This window comes from Saccostrea cucullata, unplaced genomic scaffold (assembly GCF_032062105.1).
Source record: "Saccostrea cucullata isolate Sc308-1 unplaced genomic scaffold, CSIRO_AGI_Scuc_v1 ctg658, whole genome shotgun sequence".
Lineage (NCBI taxonomy): Eukaryota > Metazoa > Mollusca > Bivalvia > Ostreida > Ostreidae > Saccostrea > Saccostrea cuccullata.
The window spans coordinates 283988-301898 of NW_026933693.1; the positions used below are offsets into that span (position 1 = coordinate 283988).

The window sequence follows — 17911 nt, forward strand, 5'->3', positions numbered from 1 at the left end:
CACTTATGGCATCGTTATAAGTGCAGATAATCTAAGATTAATTAATTACTAATGTGTTAAATATATATTTCAAAGACATTTCATTTTTTATTATATGGTAGTTGTAAGGACTTTAGCTCACAAGTTTGTCAATGAAAGCATGTGTATGATTGATTTTATATAATATGTAGGCCTACAACTTATCTAACAGAAAAACAGTGATTCAAAAAAAGTATACGTTTTTATCTCGGTGTATAATCATAATTAAGGGTAATAGCCCTTTCATGATAATTGTGGTCCTACTCTTTGCAGGGCAAATTATTAATGTTTGGCAAAGATTTTGTTGATAGATAATTAATTACAGTATTTAAACAATCGATTTTACATCTTATTTTCACCAAAATATATATCATTTTGCCCTGCAAAAGAGTTGAACAGCATGCACAATTATCGTTAAAGGACCATTACTTTATTTTAAAGGCAACAGAGCAAAATCTTCAAAATATAAATGATTTACTGTGGCAATTGGATATTTTTTTTTTGGTTCATTGTCAAAATATTATTCCTAAAGTTCAAGGGTATACATGTAATCATAGTCGTACCTCTCACATTTTCTCTATGAAGTGTTCATGCTCTCTTGATTATATCCCTTGTAACTTTAGCCTAAATATACAGTGCATATAGATTTATTGAGAACATCGTTTTCTTAATTTCAAGAAAATGCCAATGTATTGAGAGAAATAGACAAATGCAGGGGACCAGGATTCTAACCAAGGCCCCCTGCATCTCCAGTCAGGTGCTCTACCAATTGACCTATCTGGCCACTGGCAATTTAATCTGTATATATATATATATATATATATATATATATATATATATATATATATATATATATATATATATATATATATATATATAATTTAATATATATAAATAGCCACCTGATGGAGACAGATAGAGATTGAAAAATCTTATGATTGATATGTTGAGACAGAAGAATTTTTTAGCTGAACTGTCTTGGAAAGCATATAAATTTTGAAAATGAAACTGTTAATTCTATATTATGTATATTGCTTCTAAAGATGCTTGCAATATACATGCATGTATTCAAGGTTTTGTTGTTTTTTTCCTGTCCCAGCTTTGGGTTCACAGAGTCTTTAGGCTATTTTTTAAAAAAAATGTAAAAGCTGTACCAGTGTTCTTGTTTCATTATCATGCAGCAATGAGTTTTCCTATTTTCTGTGTTATTTTACAGATCAGTGTTATGTTGGTTAACTGAAGAGGAGAAAATGTCGGACTATGATTACAGCGATTCCTTTATCAGCGACGAGGATGATGCCCCAAGAGCAACCAAAAGTACGGGGGGCAGGAACTTCAGGAAGTACAAACCAGGTAAAAATATACATAGTGTCAGTAATAGTATATAGCAGGGGGCAGGAACTTTAGGAAGTATAAGCCAGGTAAAAATATACATAGTGTTTTTATAAAGCATTCATACAGGGGGCAGGAACTTTGGGAAGTTTAAACCAGGTAAAATATACATATAAACAGTCAGTAATGAGTATATACTGTAGAAGCACACATTTTCATGGAGATCAGATTTTGTTCATTTGTCATCTAAAAAGGTTTCTTCTGCATTAAATTTCATTGTTTCAAAATTAAGTTACTCGATACACTCAACTTTATGAGTGTGTTGGTGATACAGGCCGTTGGATAAACTTATGCTTTATCAACGGGTAGATGCTTTATCAATAGCACTTCCGGTTTTGACACGATCCCTCGCTTCAAAATTTTATTTGAAACTTTTATTTGTGATCCCTATTATTGCCCTAATAAAATGAATGGTAAAGAGCGATAATATCGTTAAAAGCCAGAAAAAGACTCGTATATGTCAAAGAAATGTCTTAATCATTTTATCAAGGAACCTGTATTGGCTACTTGAAGACATATGTTACCCCCCCCCCCCCCCCTTTTAAATCGTTTTCGGAGAAAGTAAAGGCTTGCAGTTAAGTTGTTGTTATAAGATTCCTTTAACATCTTCAATAAGACTTTCTTATATTACCCGGTATACTACGTATGCCTACCTAGTAATGTAGGTGTAACTTACCATGGATCAACAATGAATCTACAAGTAGGCCCCTAGCCTTGCCTATCACGTTTTGTACTGCCATCGTCCAAAGAGTTCATTTTCATGATCCAATGGTCCTTACAACTTTCAGTCAGAAGTCTGTTTGATGTAAAGCTCCAGCAATTGTCACATAATGTTTTCAAAGATGCAGATAGCAAAAATTTTAAATTATGAATCCGATCTACTTTCTTTTGAGGTATGTCAACATCAACGGTGCTACGTCATCAAGTTATACGTCATCAATTTGAATTACCAATCATTCATGTAGTTTGGCAGGGGAAGTCTCAAAGTTTTGTTAAAACGAAAGTCCTTTGAGATAAAGAGAACATCTATAATTGTGTGATTTGATATTGGCTTTATCCAACTCGCCTCGCGAATATATACACCATTTCAACTCGTTGGATAAAGCCAATATCAAATCACACAATATAGATATCCTCTATATACCCTTGTGATGAAGGATTTTTTGACATTTTAAGAATAATTTCTTTGTTCATAGCAGAATAAAATCATTCAGGTTAATAATAAAAATGTCTAGACGCTTATGTATGATATGTAAAGACGAGGAAGTACGTATTTAAAGTTTCTGTACTTTTTTGTTGTTGTTAAAACTCGTTTAAAATAACATTTTTTTGTTGTAAATTTAACACTTGCAGTCGTAACCACTCTACTGTTTAGGTTAATATTTTTTGTAAGTAATTTATTTTCTAGCTTTTGCACTTATATCAGATTTGAACAAAAGTAGAAAGAAAGAAATTTGAATTTAAATCTTAAGAATGATCACAATATACAAGATGAATTTTTCATCTATATCATTTATGTTATTATTGTTAACCATTTAAAATTCAGACAAATAGGATTAAAATCATTTTCTTCAATCAATATTCAATTGTATGAACATAAATAAGTGAAGTTCCTTTTGAAAGATTGTTGTCATAAAAATATTAAAATTTAAACTTCTAAGTGGCATAAATAGAATTATCAAAGTCCAGATAATTCAGATTAATCAAAACAATCAAATCTTAAATCTTTTATGTAAATACTCATCTATTCTCTAAGTTTGTCCTAATTGTTAGATTGTTTTTTTTCTTATTAGTTGAAATGATTTATTTAAAATTAGTTCAGTAATGAATATTATACCTAGCTTCTGTAGTTTCAAGTGAACAAGTTTTATAAACTTTCCGTTACACCCTTTCCTCTCCACTAACTTATTAAAAAAAAAAAAAGTACAAAATTAGAAGCATGTATTTGTAAAGAATAAGTTATCAAAAACATCCATCTTTTAATAATTGAAATAAAACTATTGTCATCACCACTGTTAGCACTGCCATTTATTGAGTATAGAGTAAATCAGTAGTTCTGATAAGGGGCAGATAAACTGTGAGATTTTTGTTTATATCCATTAGCCCATTGACCTTATGTTTTAGCAATTACCTGTGTGTAATGTACAATTTTTTCGGTCAATTTAAAAAGCCCATTGTCTTGTTTATTTAGTGTGGGTACAGACACAATGATTGCAGTGGGGCATTACGCATTTCTCCTTATAACTATGTTTATGGCTTTCTTAAGACAATGCAAAAATCGATCAATAGTGGCTTCTCGTTAAACAAAAGATTTGTAATTTATTTTTAATGGCAATTTTTTTTAAACCTGCAAATGGTGCTGCAGCCAGTTTGATTGGATACGCTTTTTACTATGTAATATGGCACATTAATTGGGATACGCTTTTTACTCCATGTTTCATGTGTGATATGGTACATCTGTTAATGAATTTGACATACATTCCAAACAGTTGACATTTGTGGATGATCTCACTAATTTCATTGGTTGTAGTTTATAGATATTGAGTACATTGTGTTCCAGCAGTGTGTAGTCTCATTGGAAAATAGATGCAAAGAAATCCGAGTGTTAATTAAAACTCAAGGATTTAAAAAAAAACTTTTTATCATTTTGTTCAGCAAATGAAATTTTAAAAATGGCATTACATGTACTTTCAAGAGGAGATAGTTTACCAAACAGTAAGTAATTTAATGTTTATAGGGGTATTGTGACTGCAGCATTTTTTTAAAATCTAAATAAAAATGTCAATTATGTCTATATTTACGTCATGTTTTCAGATTCCAAGAGTCAAACATTTACTGAAGTCTACTATCCTAAAAAGAAAGGTGAAACTAGACTTAACAAGCTTACAATGTGGTGTGGCCTTTATGCTTGAATATGTATACCCATTTAAAGCTATGTTTTCTAAAAAACTTACTTATGCCAAAACATTATCCATTACACCTGTAGATATGAGTATGAGGAGGAATGCCTATAAGACATGTTTGAGTAACCTGTTTATATGAATCACATGGAGTTGCATGCTGTCAGTATACACTGTCACTCAGATCACCAAATGCATGCCTCTGTAGTCCTTATTGAATAACTCTGGTTAAATGGGTTAGATTATCGTTACATACCACATAAGTTTTAGGCCATAACATTTTAGATTATAAGGGATTTGAAATTATCAGTTTTCCTCTCTGGCTTTCTTCCTTCCATAGCCATTGAAAAGAATTTCCTGATATCTAAGTACAACTGTTAAGACTACTTGATATCTTAAAGTCTGTACCGTTTTCAGATGGGTCCCTTGATCTTTCTTATCCTATTTCCTCATTGTACTTTGTAGGTAGCATGCTACATCTTATGTTTTTCACCTGACCCTAGATACCAATCGATCCTTTCCTATCCAAGCTTGTACATTGATCCTCTGAGATTCTTGGTCTACCTGTCTGTCTGTAAAAACTGCTTGCAAAAATCAAAAAAACTAAGGGTACAATTCTTATTTAAGATTGTCCTGCATTGATGTTTTTTAAAAGGAAAAGCTGCTTGTATTGACTGCTTTAACTCCTGGCTGGTTGAGACAGTGTTGACTTTTTTACCAGAAGAACTTGACTTGTGGCTTGCCATCAAATCTGGGTCCATTATGCCTTAAAAAGTTTTAATATTACGAAGTTTGATTATATCTTAATTTGGTACAGAGATAAGTTGAGACAACCTAATGATTTGTCCTAAGGAATCCTCATCATAAACTAGAACCCTTTTTACTGAGTTGGCTAAAAAAGTGTCCTCTTGTAATTGCATGTAAGGAGCAAGGACACAGGGCAATAACATTTCTTGATTGACATTCAGAAATCCTCAAGGTCATCTTTGGGCCTCTATGGTAGAATACACTGTCCCTTTCTCTCAGTATCTAAATTTCAGAGTGTAAACACAATTAATCAATATTTACAAACAATCAATGTGTAATTTTACCAACCACTCAAAGCAGTATTAGTAAACATCTATTCTTTCATGGAATATATTAAAGAATGGAAGAGTTTATATTGGAAGAGGACATAACAGTTTTTGTTTATTTTTGTTGACAATTACATCGTTGAGTATGTCTTCTACTCAATGGCTTGTTTTGTGCTTAAGCCTTTTTACTTTCTTGACTATATTTAGAAGCTAAATCATATTTATGATTCCCTTTTAAAGGCTGGCTTCAGATGCCAAATTAAAATTTCTTGTGAAAGTGACATAAATTTGTTAGAATTTTAGTAATATTAGCCCTATGTTGTGCAAAAGCTGATTTTTCATACTAATGGACTTTCCATTGAATGTCAACATTTTGATAATGGACCAGGTAAAAGTTATGGGTGCATCTATCACCAAGAAACTTAGGCTTAAATAAAGAACTTGAACAAAGGAGAAAACTCTTCTGCTTCAGATGCTGGATTTTGGCACATTTTTGTGATTAAGAATGTTTGCATGTACATCATTTTCAAAGAGATCCAGGAAGTATTTTATCTTGGTCACTGTACTCTTTGTTGAATATTGCAATTGACTGAGAGTTATTTTCATATAGTCTTTACTTCTAAGAAAGAAAGAATGGAAAAAAAGGCCACTCAAATTAATGCATTTTCAATCGGATGAAATAGGTTAGCATTGTGGCCCAAGACATCCATGTTTTTCGTTGAGTTGCCTTTCATTCATTGTCATGTTTTTGTACCTTTGACCATTAGAGCTATACATTTATCTATGAGTACATTGTATGCTGGTAGATTTCATATAAAAAATAATTTTGTTTATTTTGGGTATGGAGTTTTTTTTTAATAAACAATAATCACTAAGAGATATGAAGAATTATAAATTATCCCTAACTTGTAATTTGTGGTGTCATTGTGTATCTTAAAATAATTAATGTGTGATAATAAATATACTTTTTTTTTTTTTTTTTTTTATTTGCATGTAACAGATTAGCATGATAATGGTGATGTGTGTAAGGATGCAGTCTAAGAAATATAGTAGGACGAATGAAAGACTAGTCTAAATTTTGATTCTTTGAATTAATGTATAACATCTACTCTTGTTTTAAATATGAAATTTATTAATAATAAAAATTGTAATTATATAGGTATGGTTTAATCTTTTTTTACTATTCTGCCATTAACCGGTCATTTTCTATTTTTAGTTGGTGGACACAGGGGCGGCCGAGGCCGGGGTGGCAGAAATACTATGGGCCGAACATCAGTGGCCAACTCCGAACCCAAAATGGACGGCGTTGTTCAGAGAATGATGTCTGCCAAAAACCTAAAACTGAACGAACTCAGGAACCAGATCGAGGACATGCAGACAGCATTCCGGGACCTCAAAGAGGAGAACAAGCTCCTCAAGAAAATGCAGCACCGACAAGAGAAGGCCCTCGTAAAGTACGAGGAAACCGAGGGCGAGCTTCCACAGATCATTGCCAGGCACCAAAACGAGGTGCGAACGCTGAAGGAGAACTTACGTAAAACACGGGAGAAATACGAAAGGACGGATCGCTACCTCAGGGATGCCGAGGATGAACTTGACAAGGTCAAGGGCAAGTTAAAGCGGTACAAGTCTCTGGCCGACCAAAATAATCTGAAGGAGAGGGACGAGCTTCAGAAGGAGAACCAGAGGCTGCAGATAGAACTGGAGGAGAAGGAAATCAGGGTCAAGGTAAGGAAAAAAAGGTGTAAACAAAGGTGTATAAAAAGATAAAGAAACAAAGGTGTATGCAGGTAAAATACTGATATCAGGGAAACAAAGATGTATACAGGGAAAAAAAAAGATATCAGGGTAAACATAGTTGTATACAGGAAAATACAGATATCAGGGGAAACAAATGTGTTTACAGGGAAAATACAGATATCAGGGGTAACAAAGGTGTATACAGGGAAAATACAGATATCAAAGGAAACACAAGTTTATACAAAGAAAATACTGATATCAGGGGTAACAAGGTTGTTTACATGGAATATACAGATTTCAGGGGTGGTAAGGGTACTAAAAGATATACCGTAAATCTGGAAACTTTTGCTGTAGATAAATTTTTAGCAAATTTGCGAGTACATTGCATTCGCAAAAATATTTTTCTTAAAAATAAATCACCGATAAGAAAATATAAACAAAGCAGTGGTCATTCGCAAAATTTTGAAACGTAAAAATTAATCAACAACATATTGACCCGAATTCGCAAAATAAAATTGACGTAAAAATTTCCAGATTTACGGTATGTAGAAATGTGCACAGAATTTTTAAAAAAAAAGTATTAGATGTGCTGATGTTGGTCTTTTATATAAATATGACAGGAAATGATACTTTGCTTGTAATAGATCTTAGTCTCCCAAATTATAACAATTTTTAGGCGCTTCTAAAGTTGGTAAAATCTAACGTGAAAGGGGTAGTTTTGTCAAAACTGCAGAAAATTATTTTTACAGCACTGGTTTTCTGAGGTTATTGAAGTTTAAGAACAAAACATATAAACACTTTTAAAAAGTGTTGGGAAAATATACATGCACCATTGAGTTATATTTTTTAAATGACAAAGTCATTTTTATATTTCAAGACTTCTGATGAAAATTTAATCTCCTTTATAGGATATTTTTTCTTCACTGGAGGTGATGATTCCTAGAAAAGTACAGGAAAAAATTGAAATTTTAACTATCACATGTATCTAATAGGTATTAAACCATTAGTTAGAATTGCACTTTAAATACAAACTTTTGAAAATACATGTATAGTGTGTGTGGTAAGATTGCTGTAGACAGATTGAATTGCACTGACCTAAAACTGCTGATTTAGTTATTAACATTGATAAGGTATAAAACATTCAACATTGTCTCAATCACAAGATGAAAATGTTACATGTACTTGTCTACTGGATATATATAGTCTATGTTATAGATCTAGCTGTTTGTTAGCATAATGTGCAATTTGTTGTGAATTTCTATGTGGTCATTTATTGTTGAACTTTATAAATAAAGGGAGTTCACTTTACTTCATTCATTTTTTTAAACGAAATGATAAAAGAACGAGCAGCAGTTTTTATTCTCTCCTCTGTTTCTGTGGGTCTTTTTTACCTGCCAAACACTTGAATTCTGTCCTAAACTCATAAAATTTTAGGTTTATAAAAAGTTCAAGATCAATCGCATAATCAGGACTCTCTAAGGTCTAGGTCATATCTGATATTTAAAGTTCTACTGTAAATTGCAAGGATTATAATCAATCTTTGATTATATCAATTTCACAAACAAAATACCCACCGAAAAAACTGAGGAAACTGTATGTACATAAATGTATGTATTTATGCCGGGAATTTCAAGCAGGGTTAGGTTTCTGTGAGGCCACAAACTTAATAAATCCATTTTGTAAAAACAAGTGTTTTTTCCTCAATTGTGCTGAATGGAGCTGTAACTCTGATAGACAAAGCTTGTGTATTTTTGCAGGATCTGGAGAAACACATTGTAAATCTGAACAAAAATCACAGGCATGAGCTGGGGATAGAAATGGCCCGGAACCGAGACCTAACCAAGCAGATGGATAGCCTCCGAGATCAGAATAATCAGCTGGAAAAACTACTCAAGGTAATTAATAAGGCAACAGTCAAAAAAGTTAGTTAATATTTGGCTGATATGTTATTTATAGACAGGGGGATAGTATACTGTAAACGTATTACATTTAGCGGCTTGTATATTAACTTTAATAACTAGCAAATTCAGACAGCGCTAATTAAATCAAATCAACACTAACTTATTGAAAATTGAATTTTGGCCAAACATCGTACATGCCAAATGTAATACACTTACAGAATACCATCAATTCTATATGCTTAGTCAAAATTGGTCCTCCAACTTTAAAAAAAAAATTTCCTGTAGTAGTTTTATCATTGTTAATTTTAATATCACGGTGACATTTTATTCAGCCCTTATTGATTGTAATATTATACAAACAGGAGAAAGACAAAGAACTTCAGATCAAGAATATTTACGCTAACCGTTCCCGTGCCCCTCATCGGCTTCCGGCTTCCTATGGGGGAACCCCACACGACACACCCCCACCTAAAGCAAGAAAAAGGGCACCCTCACTGCAAGATCTGACCCCCAGGGAAAAGGTCAAGTTGTATGAGGAAAAAAGGAAAGAGGAGGAGAGAAAGCAGAAAGAGGTGGGTATTGTGTTATGAAGGGAGATAACTCTAATTGCTTTTTCTGTCATAGGAAAAGGAAAATGAGCATTGCTGATACATGTATTACTGAGGTATCTGAATGGGTGTAAAGAAGGTATAATATAGCTGGTATTTGGATATTTATTTAGGGTTATTTTAAGAATTGTAAAGTGAAGAAGACATCTTCAAATGATCTTTTAACATTTTGGGGGGTTATTTGAATACAATTAAAATGAATACAATACTGTAGATCAATTAATTTTTGCCACACCTTATTTTCGCGAGATAGCCAATGACTCCTGATTAGCAAGACAAAATTTTCACGAATTCTGGCCACTGCTCTATATAATCTTAAGGAATTCTATTATATGTGAGAATAAAATTTTCGCGAGCATACCGTCTCCCGTAATTACGCGAAAATAAAGTTCTCACAAATAAAAAGTGATTTACAGTAGTAAGAGAAAGAAATTTCTTTTTGAATCTGGAAAGACAATGGCAGAGTCACATGAATAAATTATAGTATATTTTGTAGTAGGTGAGGAAATGTATTTACTGCATGTATAGAGGTTTTGGTACTTACCGATATTATTTACTAACTGTGATATGTCTATAAGAAAAAAAAAAAAAAATCATAATAGAAATGATAAATGAGTTTTAAAAATATTGTGTATATTTTCCTCCCTAGTCAAGGAAAGGGCGAGGTGATGGTCCTAGGATGGCCTTTAGTGATAATATAGACAAACACAGCCGAGATACACAGAGGTCTTATGACTATGACACATACAATAGTTATAATAGTCCAGAAAAGGTATATAACTCCACCAGTACATGTCTACTCTGTGAGTGATCTCCCTTACACAAGCCTGGTTTGGTTTTTATCAATGTACGAGGGTCATTCAAAAAGTTCGTAGACTTTTGTCCTAACTTTTTTATTTAACGTCATATTATATCCAAATTTGGTACAAATATTTTAACAACAGATTCAAATAATTTGAGTAAAAAAATTGGAATGTATCCTCATATTTATTAAAATTACCAAGGATTTAGAACAGCAAAAATGGGGTCACGGAGCACCGTCAAAATTTAGAAATTTTCTAATTTTCACTTTATAGTATTTACAGCTATACCTCTAATAAATGGAACTGAATCGAAATAAAATTTACATGTTTAAATAAAGTATTGCTGTATTAATTAAAATGAAATCAGGTTATGTAATATCTCGTTTCATTTTAAAGATATCAGCTTCTAAATACATATAGACTTGATTAACAAAGGCAAAAAAAAACACATGATGTTGGAGGACGTCACGGAGCAGCAAGTAGCAATAAAATTAGACTTTACATTTGGGAAACTTTTTCTACAAGCTTAAAAAATCCTTATAAATCAGAATCTGTATAGAAAAAAATCTGCGTATTTGTATTTAGTTGAAAATACAATTTTTGAGTGGTTGTGAGTTTGAATCGGACGATAGATTGTCTGCAAAGAAACAGGTTAAAGTTAAAAATATTGTCAAAATAGTTAGGAACGTCATTGAACGTGATTTGTGCTTCAATGTTGCAGAAATAATAAAGTTGCATGGTAAATCAAAGAATTTGAAAACAATAACATTCTAATTCAAGCTATATTTGTACAATTGTTAGCAAACCAGGTGTTAAGTATTGTGGATTACTGTAAACCAACTTTTATTCGCGAGCGATAAATTTTCGCGAAGTTCGCGAGAGCGTCGTCATCGCGAATATTTCTCGCCGCGAACCGGTCCTTAAAATGTACTTGTCTATAAAACTGCAGATCCAAAAGGCTTGATCGTGAAAATTAATCGTCGCAAACTAGTTCATCCCTAGTAAATCGCGAAATAAAGTCGTCGCGAATAAAAGTTGGTTTACAGTATTGTTTTGAATTGAGAAGACGCAACAAACCGTGTTTGAAAGAACAAAAATGTGTATACTTTTGGCAAACTTTCTCAGCGTTGTTTTTGACGTTACAATATTGGTTAACCGTGCTCCGTGGTAACAAAACATGTTGCTTTTAATTTTGGCTAACGTGAGTTCTGTTTAATCAAATGGAATGAAACTTCACACTTCGACAAAATAAATGTTTATGTTTACGAAAATGTGTTGATCTATAATCTTGTAATAATCATATGACGATGAGAAGCATTGTCTACGTATTTTTTGAATGACCCTCGTACATTGTAGTCCTTACTTTTTCAACTTTTGGAAATTCCCAATCTTTTTTTTTTTTGTTGTTGTATTGTATTTCTGCTGAATTTTTAATAATTTGCAATATTTTCTGTTTATTTCTGCATGCACTTAAATTTTCAGTTCTTTTCTTCTAATTATGAATTAAGTTAACAGTACTTAATGATTACATAAGAGTTTGAAGAAATAAATTTACATGTAGACTACAATAATTCTGGTACAAATTTTGCAAATTAGAAAAACTAAATTGTAATCTTCACACACTCAGTCTACCCTGCACCATTGATTTCAAGTTTACCAAAAGCACACACAAATATTGAACAGTTTGAATGATCCTAAGTTCCTAACAGTCAGAATTACAGCTATCTCTATCTTCAACAACCCTACCAATTAACCAATGGTGCCACAACTTGGAAATGTCCCTTTACCACTGCATTGTCACTGAAGAGTATATTTTACTGTTTTTTTATATTGGAAATACTCAGATAAATTTTGTCGAAATATTTGGAATATATAAATTTTCCACACAGAACTCGCAGAGCAAGGGGTATTCTACCTCAACAGAATATGCCCCTGCCCCCACCTGGAGACGCCCTGCCCCTGGGGATCACGAGTACGAATCAGCCAAGGAAAATAAACCTCCCCTGCCCAGTACGGGTAGAAAACCGTTTGGCTTTAAATTCCCTGGTAGCACCGCTCGACCAGAGGTAACTTACGTGGCCGTTTGACTCTCAGGCTGCTGTGTATTTAAGAGTTCTTTATGATCTAACCATTACACATGTAGCTGTCTCAGTTGTGTTCACTTCTAACTTTAGGAGCTTGACATTACATTATCATGTAGAGTTTACATGTTTTTATGGAAGCATAACCCCCTGTTTTGCAATTAAACAGATTTGTTTTCATTTAGAATTGGTGTTGCTTATAGGGTTTTTCTAAAGATTTTATTTCAAATATTAAATCATTTTGTATACATGTACATGTACAATCAATCCATATTTAATTTATCTCAAACTTGATGGAACCACGGAAAAAATTCAAGGTGTTAGAAGTTTCAATATTTAAAAAAAGTAGAATTAACTTTAGAATAACATTAAGTGGTTGAGACTTTCAAATAACATTGATATACTGTAGAAGTACTTTTTTCCATGTGGTATTAATTTACCTATGTACGCTGTCACACATTTTCCGCGGAAATTTGTCCAAGCCTACTTAATATAAATGCAAGACATATAGTGACAGTCTGAGAAATCTGCATAATTTTCAACCCGGGGATTAAACGGTAATTGAGATTCTGCGAAATTATGACCCTGTGGAAAAAAGTATGTCTACAGTATCCATGGTATTCAAGATATCATGTTTGAGATACCAAAGTTCAACATGTAGGTTAAGCATTAAGCATTATATGATCTTTGAAACGTTACTGAAATCACTATTTAATCTTCTCTTTATATTGGTGAAGGCCATTCTAACATTTCTTGCTCTGAAAGATACATGTAAAATATCATCTAAGCATTTTATAAGAGCAAGCTCTGAATCACGAACAAAATTTTACTAAATTGAGAAAACAATTAACTTTCAAAGACATTAGTCTGAGGGTGTTAATTATTCTGCCATTAATCAGTATTCCGTCCTGTGTTTTGTCTGTTTGCTGTGGATGTGTGTGGATTTCATTCAAAGTCTGTGTCAATATCTCTTAATTACCACGATTTGGGTGTAGTTTTTCGTATTTGTTTTTTTTTTCTTCTGTAGAACTGTAGTTAAAATGTTTTTTTTTTTTTTAAAAAGTTCATCAATTTTCTATTCATTAGTTGTGTTTGAAAACTAAACGTTTGTCTTATGCACCATGCTGTGATGTGTAGCACGTACATTCCGTAACATGAAGAATCCAGTTGATTCATTGATTTTCTGATATCTTGTCTATGCATTATTGAACAGTGTGTGTGGGATTAATATATCTTAATTGTTCTAAGTAATTACGTGATTGACAACACAGTTGATATTTATTCAGATTGCATTAATTACATTTTTTCCATATACAGCCTCTATTTTACAAACTTTTTTTTTTGTTACTACGTAAGGTTCATGATCAGCAGAAAGTCTAAGTCAAAAATAAATCTGAAAACCTGTCTATCAAACTAACAGGTATTGTACATGACTTTCAGAAAGAACTAGAGGAGTTTGGGGCAGCTATTGCAGATGAGGTGACAATTTTGCACACTTGGTCTTTGCATGAAAAAATGCATGATGTTTAGTTCCTGTAAAGATTCTTATGTAGAGATTTAAGTTAAACCCGATATGCTTGTTGACTTCCCTGGCAATTGTACTCATGTTTTTTTTGGAGGGGGGATGGGGTGGGGGACTTACATTTGTTTTTTTCTGAGACGTAGCCTTTGCATGATAACTTCAATACATGTATCAATGTTTGGTTTTGTTACGATTGTGTTTCCACTTAGCATGTTGCATTGATGCAAAGATTTAGATGAAAGATACAAAAAATTAGTTACATATGTGTCATCTAAAAAGAAAAATTACCATGTTGGAATAATGGAGTTTTGAAACAGATATTAAAAAAAATAATTTACAGGTGTTGATAATTTTTTTGAATTATGATTTTTTTGGGGGGATGGGGGATGAAGTTTGGGTAGTGATGAATCTTTAAGGCTTGTCTTATTAATATTACATTCTTTCTTTCATGATTTGATTTTTGTTTGTTGAAATTGCTTTCATTTATTTGGTTATTTCTATATTTTATATATTTTGTAGTCATTTAACTTTTTTTTTGCATTTAGATATTAACTTATTATTCATTTTAATTAATGTGAAGTTTACATGACAATAAATAATTTAATCCACTGCAACCATATTCTCAACATCTTTGATGTAATAATGGTAAATCAATAACGACCTTGATAAGTTATGACTTCTCTATATATGACATTTGCATGCCATACAAAATCAATTACTGTTCATTTGCCCTTGGATGTGGATTAATGATGTGTGATGCGATAAATTTCATTTATTCAAAGAAGATGCTGAGTCACAATGTATAATACTATCTTTACATTTCACAGCAACAAGAGAAAAGTCGGAGGGAAAAAGAAGAGAAAGAACGTGAAGAAATGGAAAGGAGATTAAATCAGGAGCGAGAAGAAAAAGAACGCAGAGAGTGGGAGAGACGAGATCGAGAAAGAAGAGAGCGGGAAGAAAGAGAGCGACAGGAGGAAGAGAGGCGGAAAAACGAAGAGGCGGACTGGAAATTAACGCTGGAAAAAGAGAGGCTCAAACACGAGCAGGAACAGAGAGATAACGAAGCGAGGCGGCGAGAGGATCAGCAGCGGCGTGAGCGGCAGGAACAGGAACGCAGGGACCGTGAAAGACAGGAGCAGGAGCGCAGGGCCAGGGAGGAGCGAGAGAGAGAAGAGATGGATGAAAAACTACAGGCAGAACGGAAGAAAAAGGACGATCTGTTAGCAAAGTTAAAGGATATTGATGAAGGAAAGAATAAGAGCAAGGGCCCCGAGAAGAAGGAGGTGGATACATTCTTTGTTACGTCAGGAAACGTGGATGTTGGGGATAAGAAAACAGACAAAAATAAGAAAAAGGAGAAGGAACCCGACAATTTCTTGTTTTCTGCAAGTCGGAAGGACAGTGATGGGGGCCTAGGATCAGCCTCCAGTAAAAGTAGCTACACGTTTTCTAAACCAATTGAAAATATGCATTCAGGCAAACCGGCAAGAGATGATGTGACTGTTCCATATATTGAAAAGAAGAAACAACAGAAGGCTCAGGAAGATGTGGATGAATTTGGTGGATACATGCCGTCATTCTCCAGCAACAAAACAACATCGAAAACGACAAAGAAAAGTGGAGGAATTGTGTTCAATGACGACTTTTTGTCATCGAAACCTCCACCAAAAAAGACAAATAAAAAGAGTGATTTAATGTCAGATCTATTCGGCAAGCAAACAAAAACTACTAGTCAAAATATAGATGACGATGATATCTTTAAGCCATCCACAACTAAGAAAACAACCACCGTGAATTCATCTAATAAGAGTTCTTTCCCTTGGGATGACGATGATTCAAAAACTACAGCAAAGAAACCTGCCACAAAGCGTGAGAATTCCACCAGCGCGTTATTCGGAGGTGGAAGTGCTCTCATTGATGATGACTTTTCTACAAAAGACTCCTCTAAAATGTTACCAAGGCGCCCGCGGCAGACAACCACCACATTCCAGGCCAGGCCCGCGGTGACTGCGGTAGATCATTATGATGACGATATTGAGGAGGTTATTCTGTAATGGTTTTGTAATTTATGAAAAATGTTCTGTAGTTTAATATTTAAGGAAGAGATATTTTTCTAATTTAATACTGTATGTATGGAAAACTGTGTATAGGATCTTATTTTTTCTATAACTGCACATTTATGAAATTTGAATAACTGTCTTGCATTTTGTTTTCGTTCATTTTTCGTCAAGTGTAATTGCAAGGCAGGTCTCTTTGATTCGTTTCACTTTGTTTTATTCAAAAAAATGTTGAATGAAGCATATTACCGCTATATACTCTGTGTTACAAATTTCTATTATTAATCTTTTTCTTGAGAAAAAAATAAGGTAAAACATAACTTATCAGATTTCACCTGTTGATATGTAATGAGAGAAAGTTTTGTGCCATTCTGTCATACTTACAATCTTTGTATGTGTTTGAGTCAGTCCATACAAATGTTTAGATAGGAAGATAGATTTATACTGGTGCCAGGTTTTCTAGCTGTGTTGTGATGTTACAGGGTCTGTAGTGCAGATGTACTTATTTGTAGATTATATACTCATCTCTATATTCTGTCAGGAAAGCCCCCTCCCCCCCTTCAAAGTGATCTATGGAACACCCCCAAGACACAGGTCCCCTTATACAACAATCAATCACGTCATTCTTGGTTGTGAGTTCTAATGTGAATATTTTTCTGTATGATTTCTTATTGTGCTATATTTATTAGTGTTGGTGCATGTGAGACATGAAAATTTATATTTCACAGTTCATCACAAAATTAGTTAGTAGAAAAAAATAAAATTCAGATTTATATATCAGCTTTAAGTATATCAGACTCATCTTTATAAAGAACAATATTTCATAGTCCTGTTACATATTCCGCATATCCTTTATAATTCATTTATATGTTTCTCCTTTTGCTTCAGTCCAGTATCTGTGATATTGCGGTCAGTCCGTCCAATCTGTATTTAGTGATAGAGTAGCCAAATAGACCACATTGTACTTTCTTTTACAGCCAAATGTTTTTACAGTTTGTATGTATTATTTATTGTTCAAATTTTTAATTTCAATTTGAGTACTATATTTTTATTTTATTGAAATTTCTGCTTAATATCTAACTTTGAACAATCATTTTTTTTTTTATTTATAATCATATATAATTCAAAAGAAACAAGAAATGAAAAACTTGAATTTCAGTGGATCTGAAAATCAGCCAATCACCATTGCGCGCAGTATGTTTATATATATATACATTTGTATATATGTACTACTGGTTCCTACAGAGGGTTTGTTCCCGTTTTGCACACATTTTAATTACAGGTAATTAAAAAATGTGTGAAAAACGGGAATTTGACCAGGTGATATAATTACTTAGTTGCTATAGTCTATACCATACTAAGCTTAGTAAGTATGTGAAAGGTAAACTTATAGTGAAAAAATAAGAGAATAAACACAAAGTTAATGTATTTGATTATCTGATGATCTTAACATCTTCTTGGCTTGGGCATTATTTTCAAATTACTTCTTATTCACTATTTTCTTTATTATATGTTATATCTTTAATTCATTTAGAATTTTATCAAGATTGAAAAGTATATATTCTTTCTTTAAGAAATTGGACTTAACAATAAATAATATTAAAGAAAAATCCAATATTTTCCCAAAAATACATATATAGAATTTTAATAAAATGCTTATAAAATTGTATTAAACCTCTTAAGAATGCATTAAGCTAAATCAGGTATTCACAGGTAAATCCAAACCAGAAATCAGACTATAATTGCTATCAAAACACACTTCACACCTATTGTTCTATACTAATTACCAAATGTGTGCAAAACGGGAACACAC

The 17911-nt window shown here is 32.8% G+C and overlaps 1 protein-coding gene across 1 annotated transcript in view; it reads left to right on the forward strand.

Moving 5' to 3' along the window:
* Positions 1-17911, forward strand: part of LOC134238980 (uncharacterized) — a 61403-nt gene that overhangs the window by 305 nt on the left and 43187 nt on the right. Inside the window, 8 exon segments of the mRNA XM_062721128.1 lie at positions 1235-1371; positions 4225-4272; positions 6600-7111; positions 8881-9018; positions 9387-9596; positions 12325-12501; positions 13957-13995; positions 14866-16083. Of these exon segments, the coding sequence (XP_062577112.1) occupies positions 1269-1371; positions 4225-4272; positions 6600-7111; positions 8881-9018; positions 9387-9596; positions 12325-12501; positions 13957-13995; positions 14866-16083 (2445 nt within the window). The 5' untranslated portion in view covers positions 1235-1268.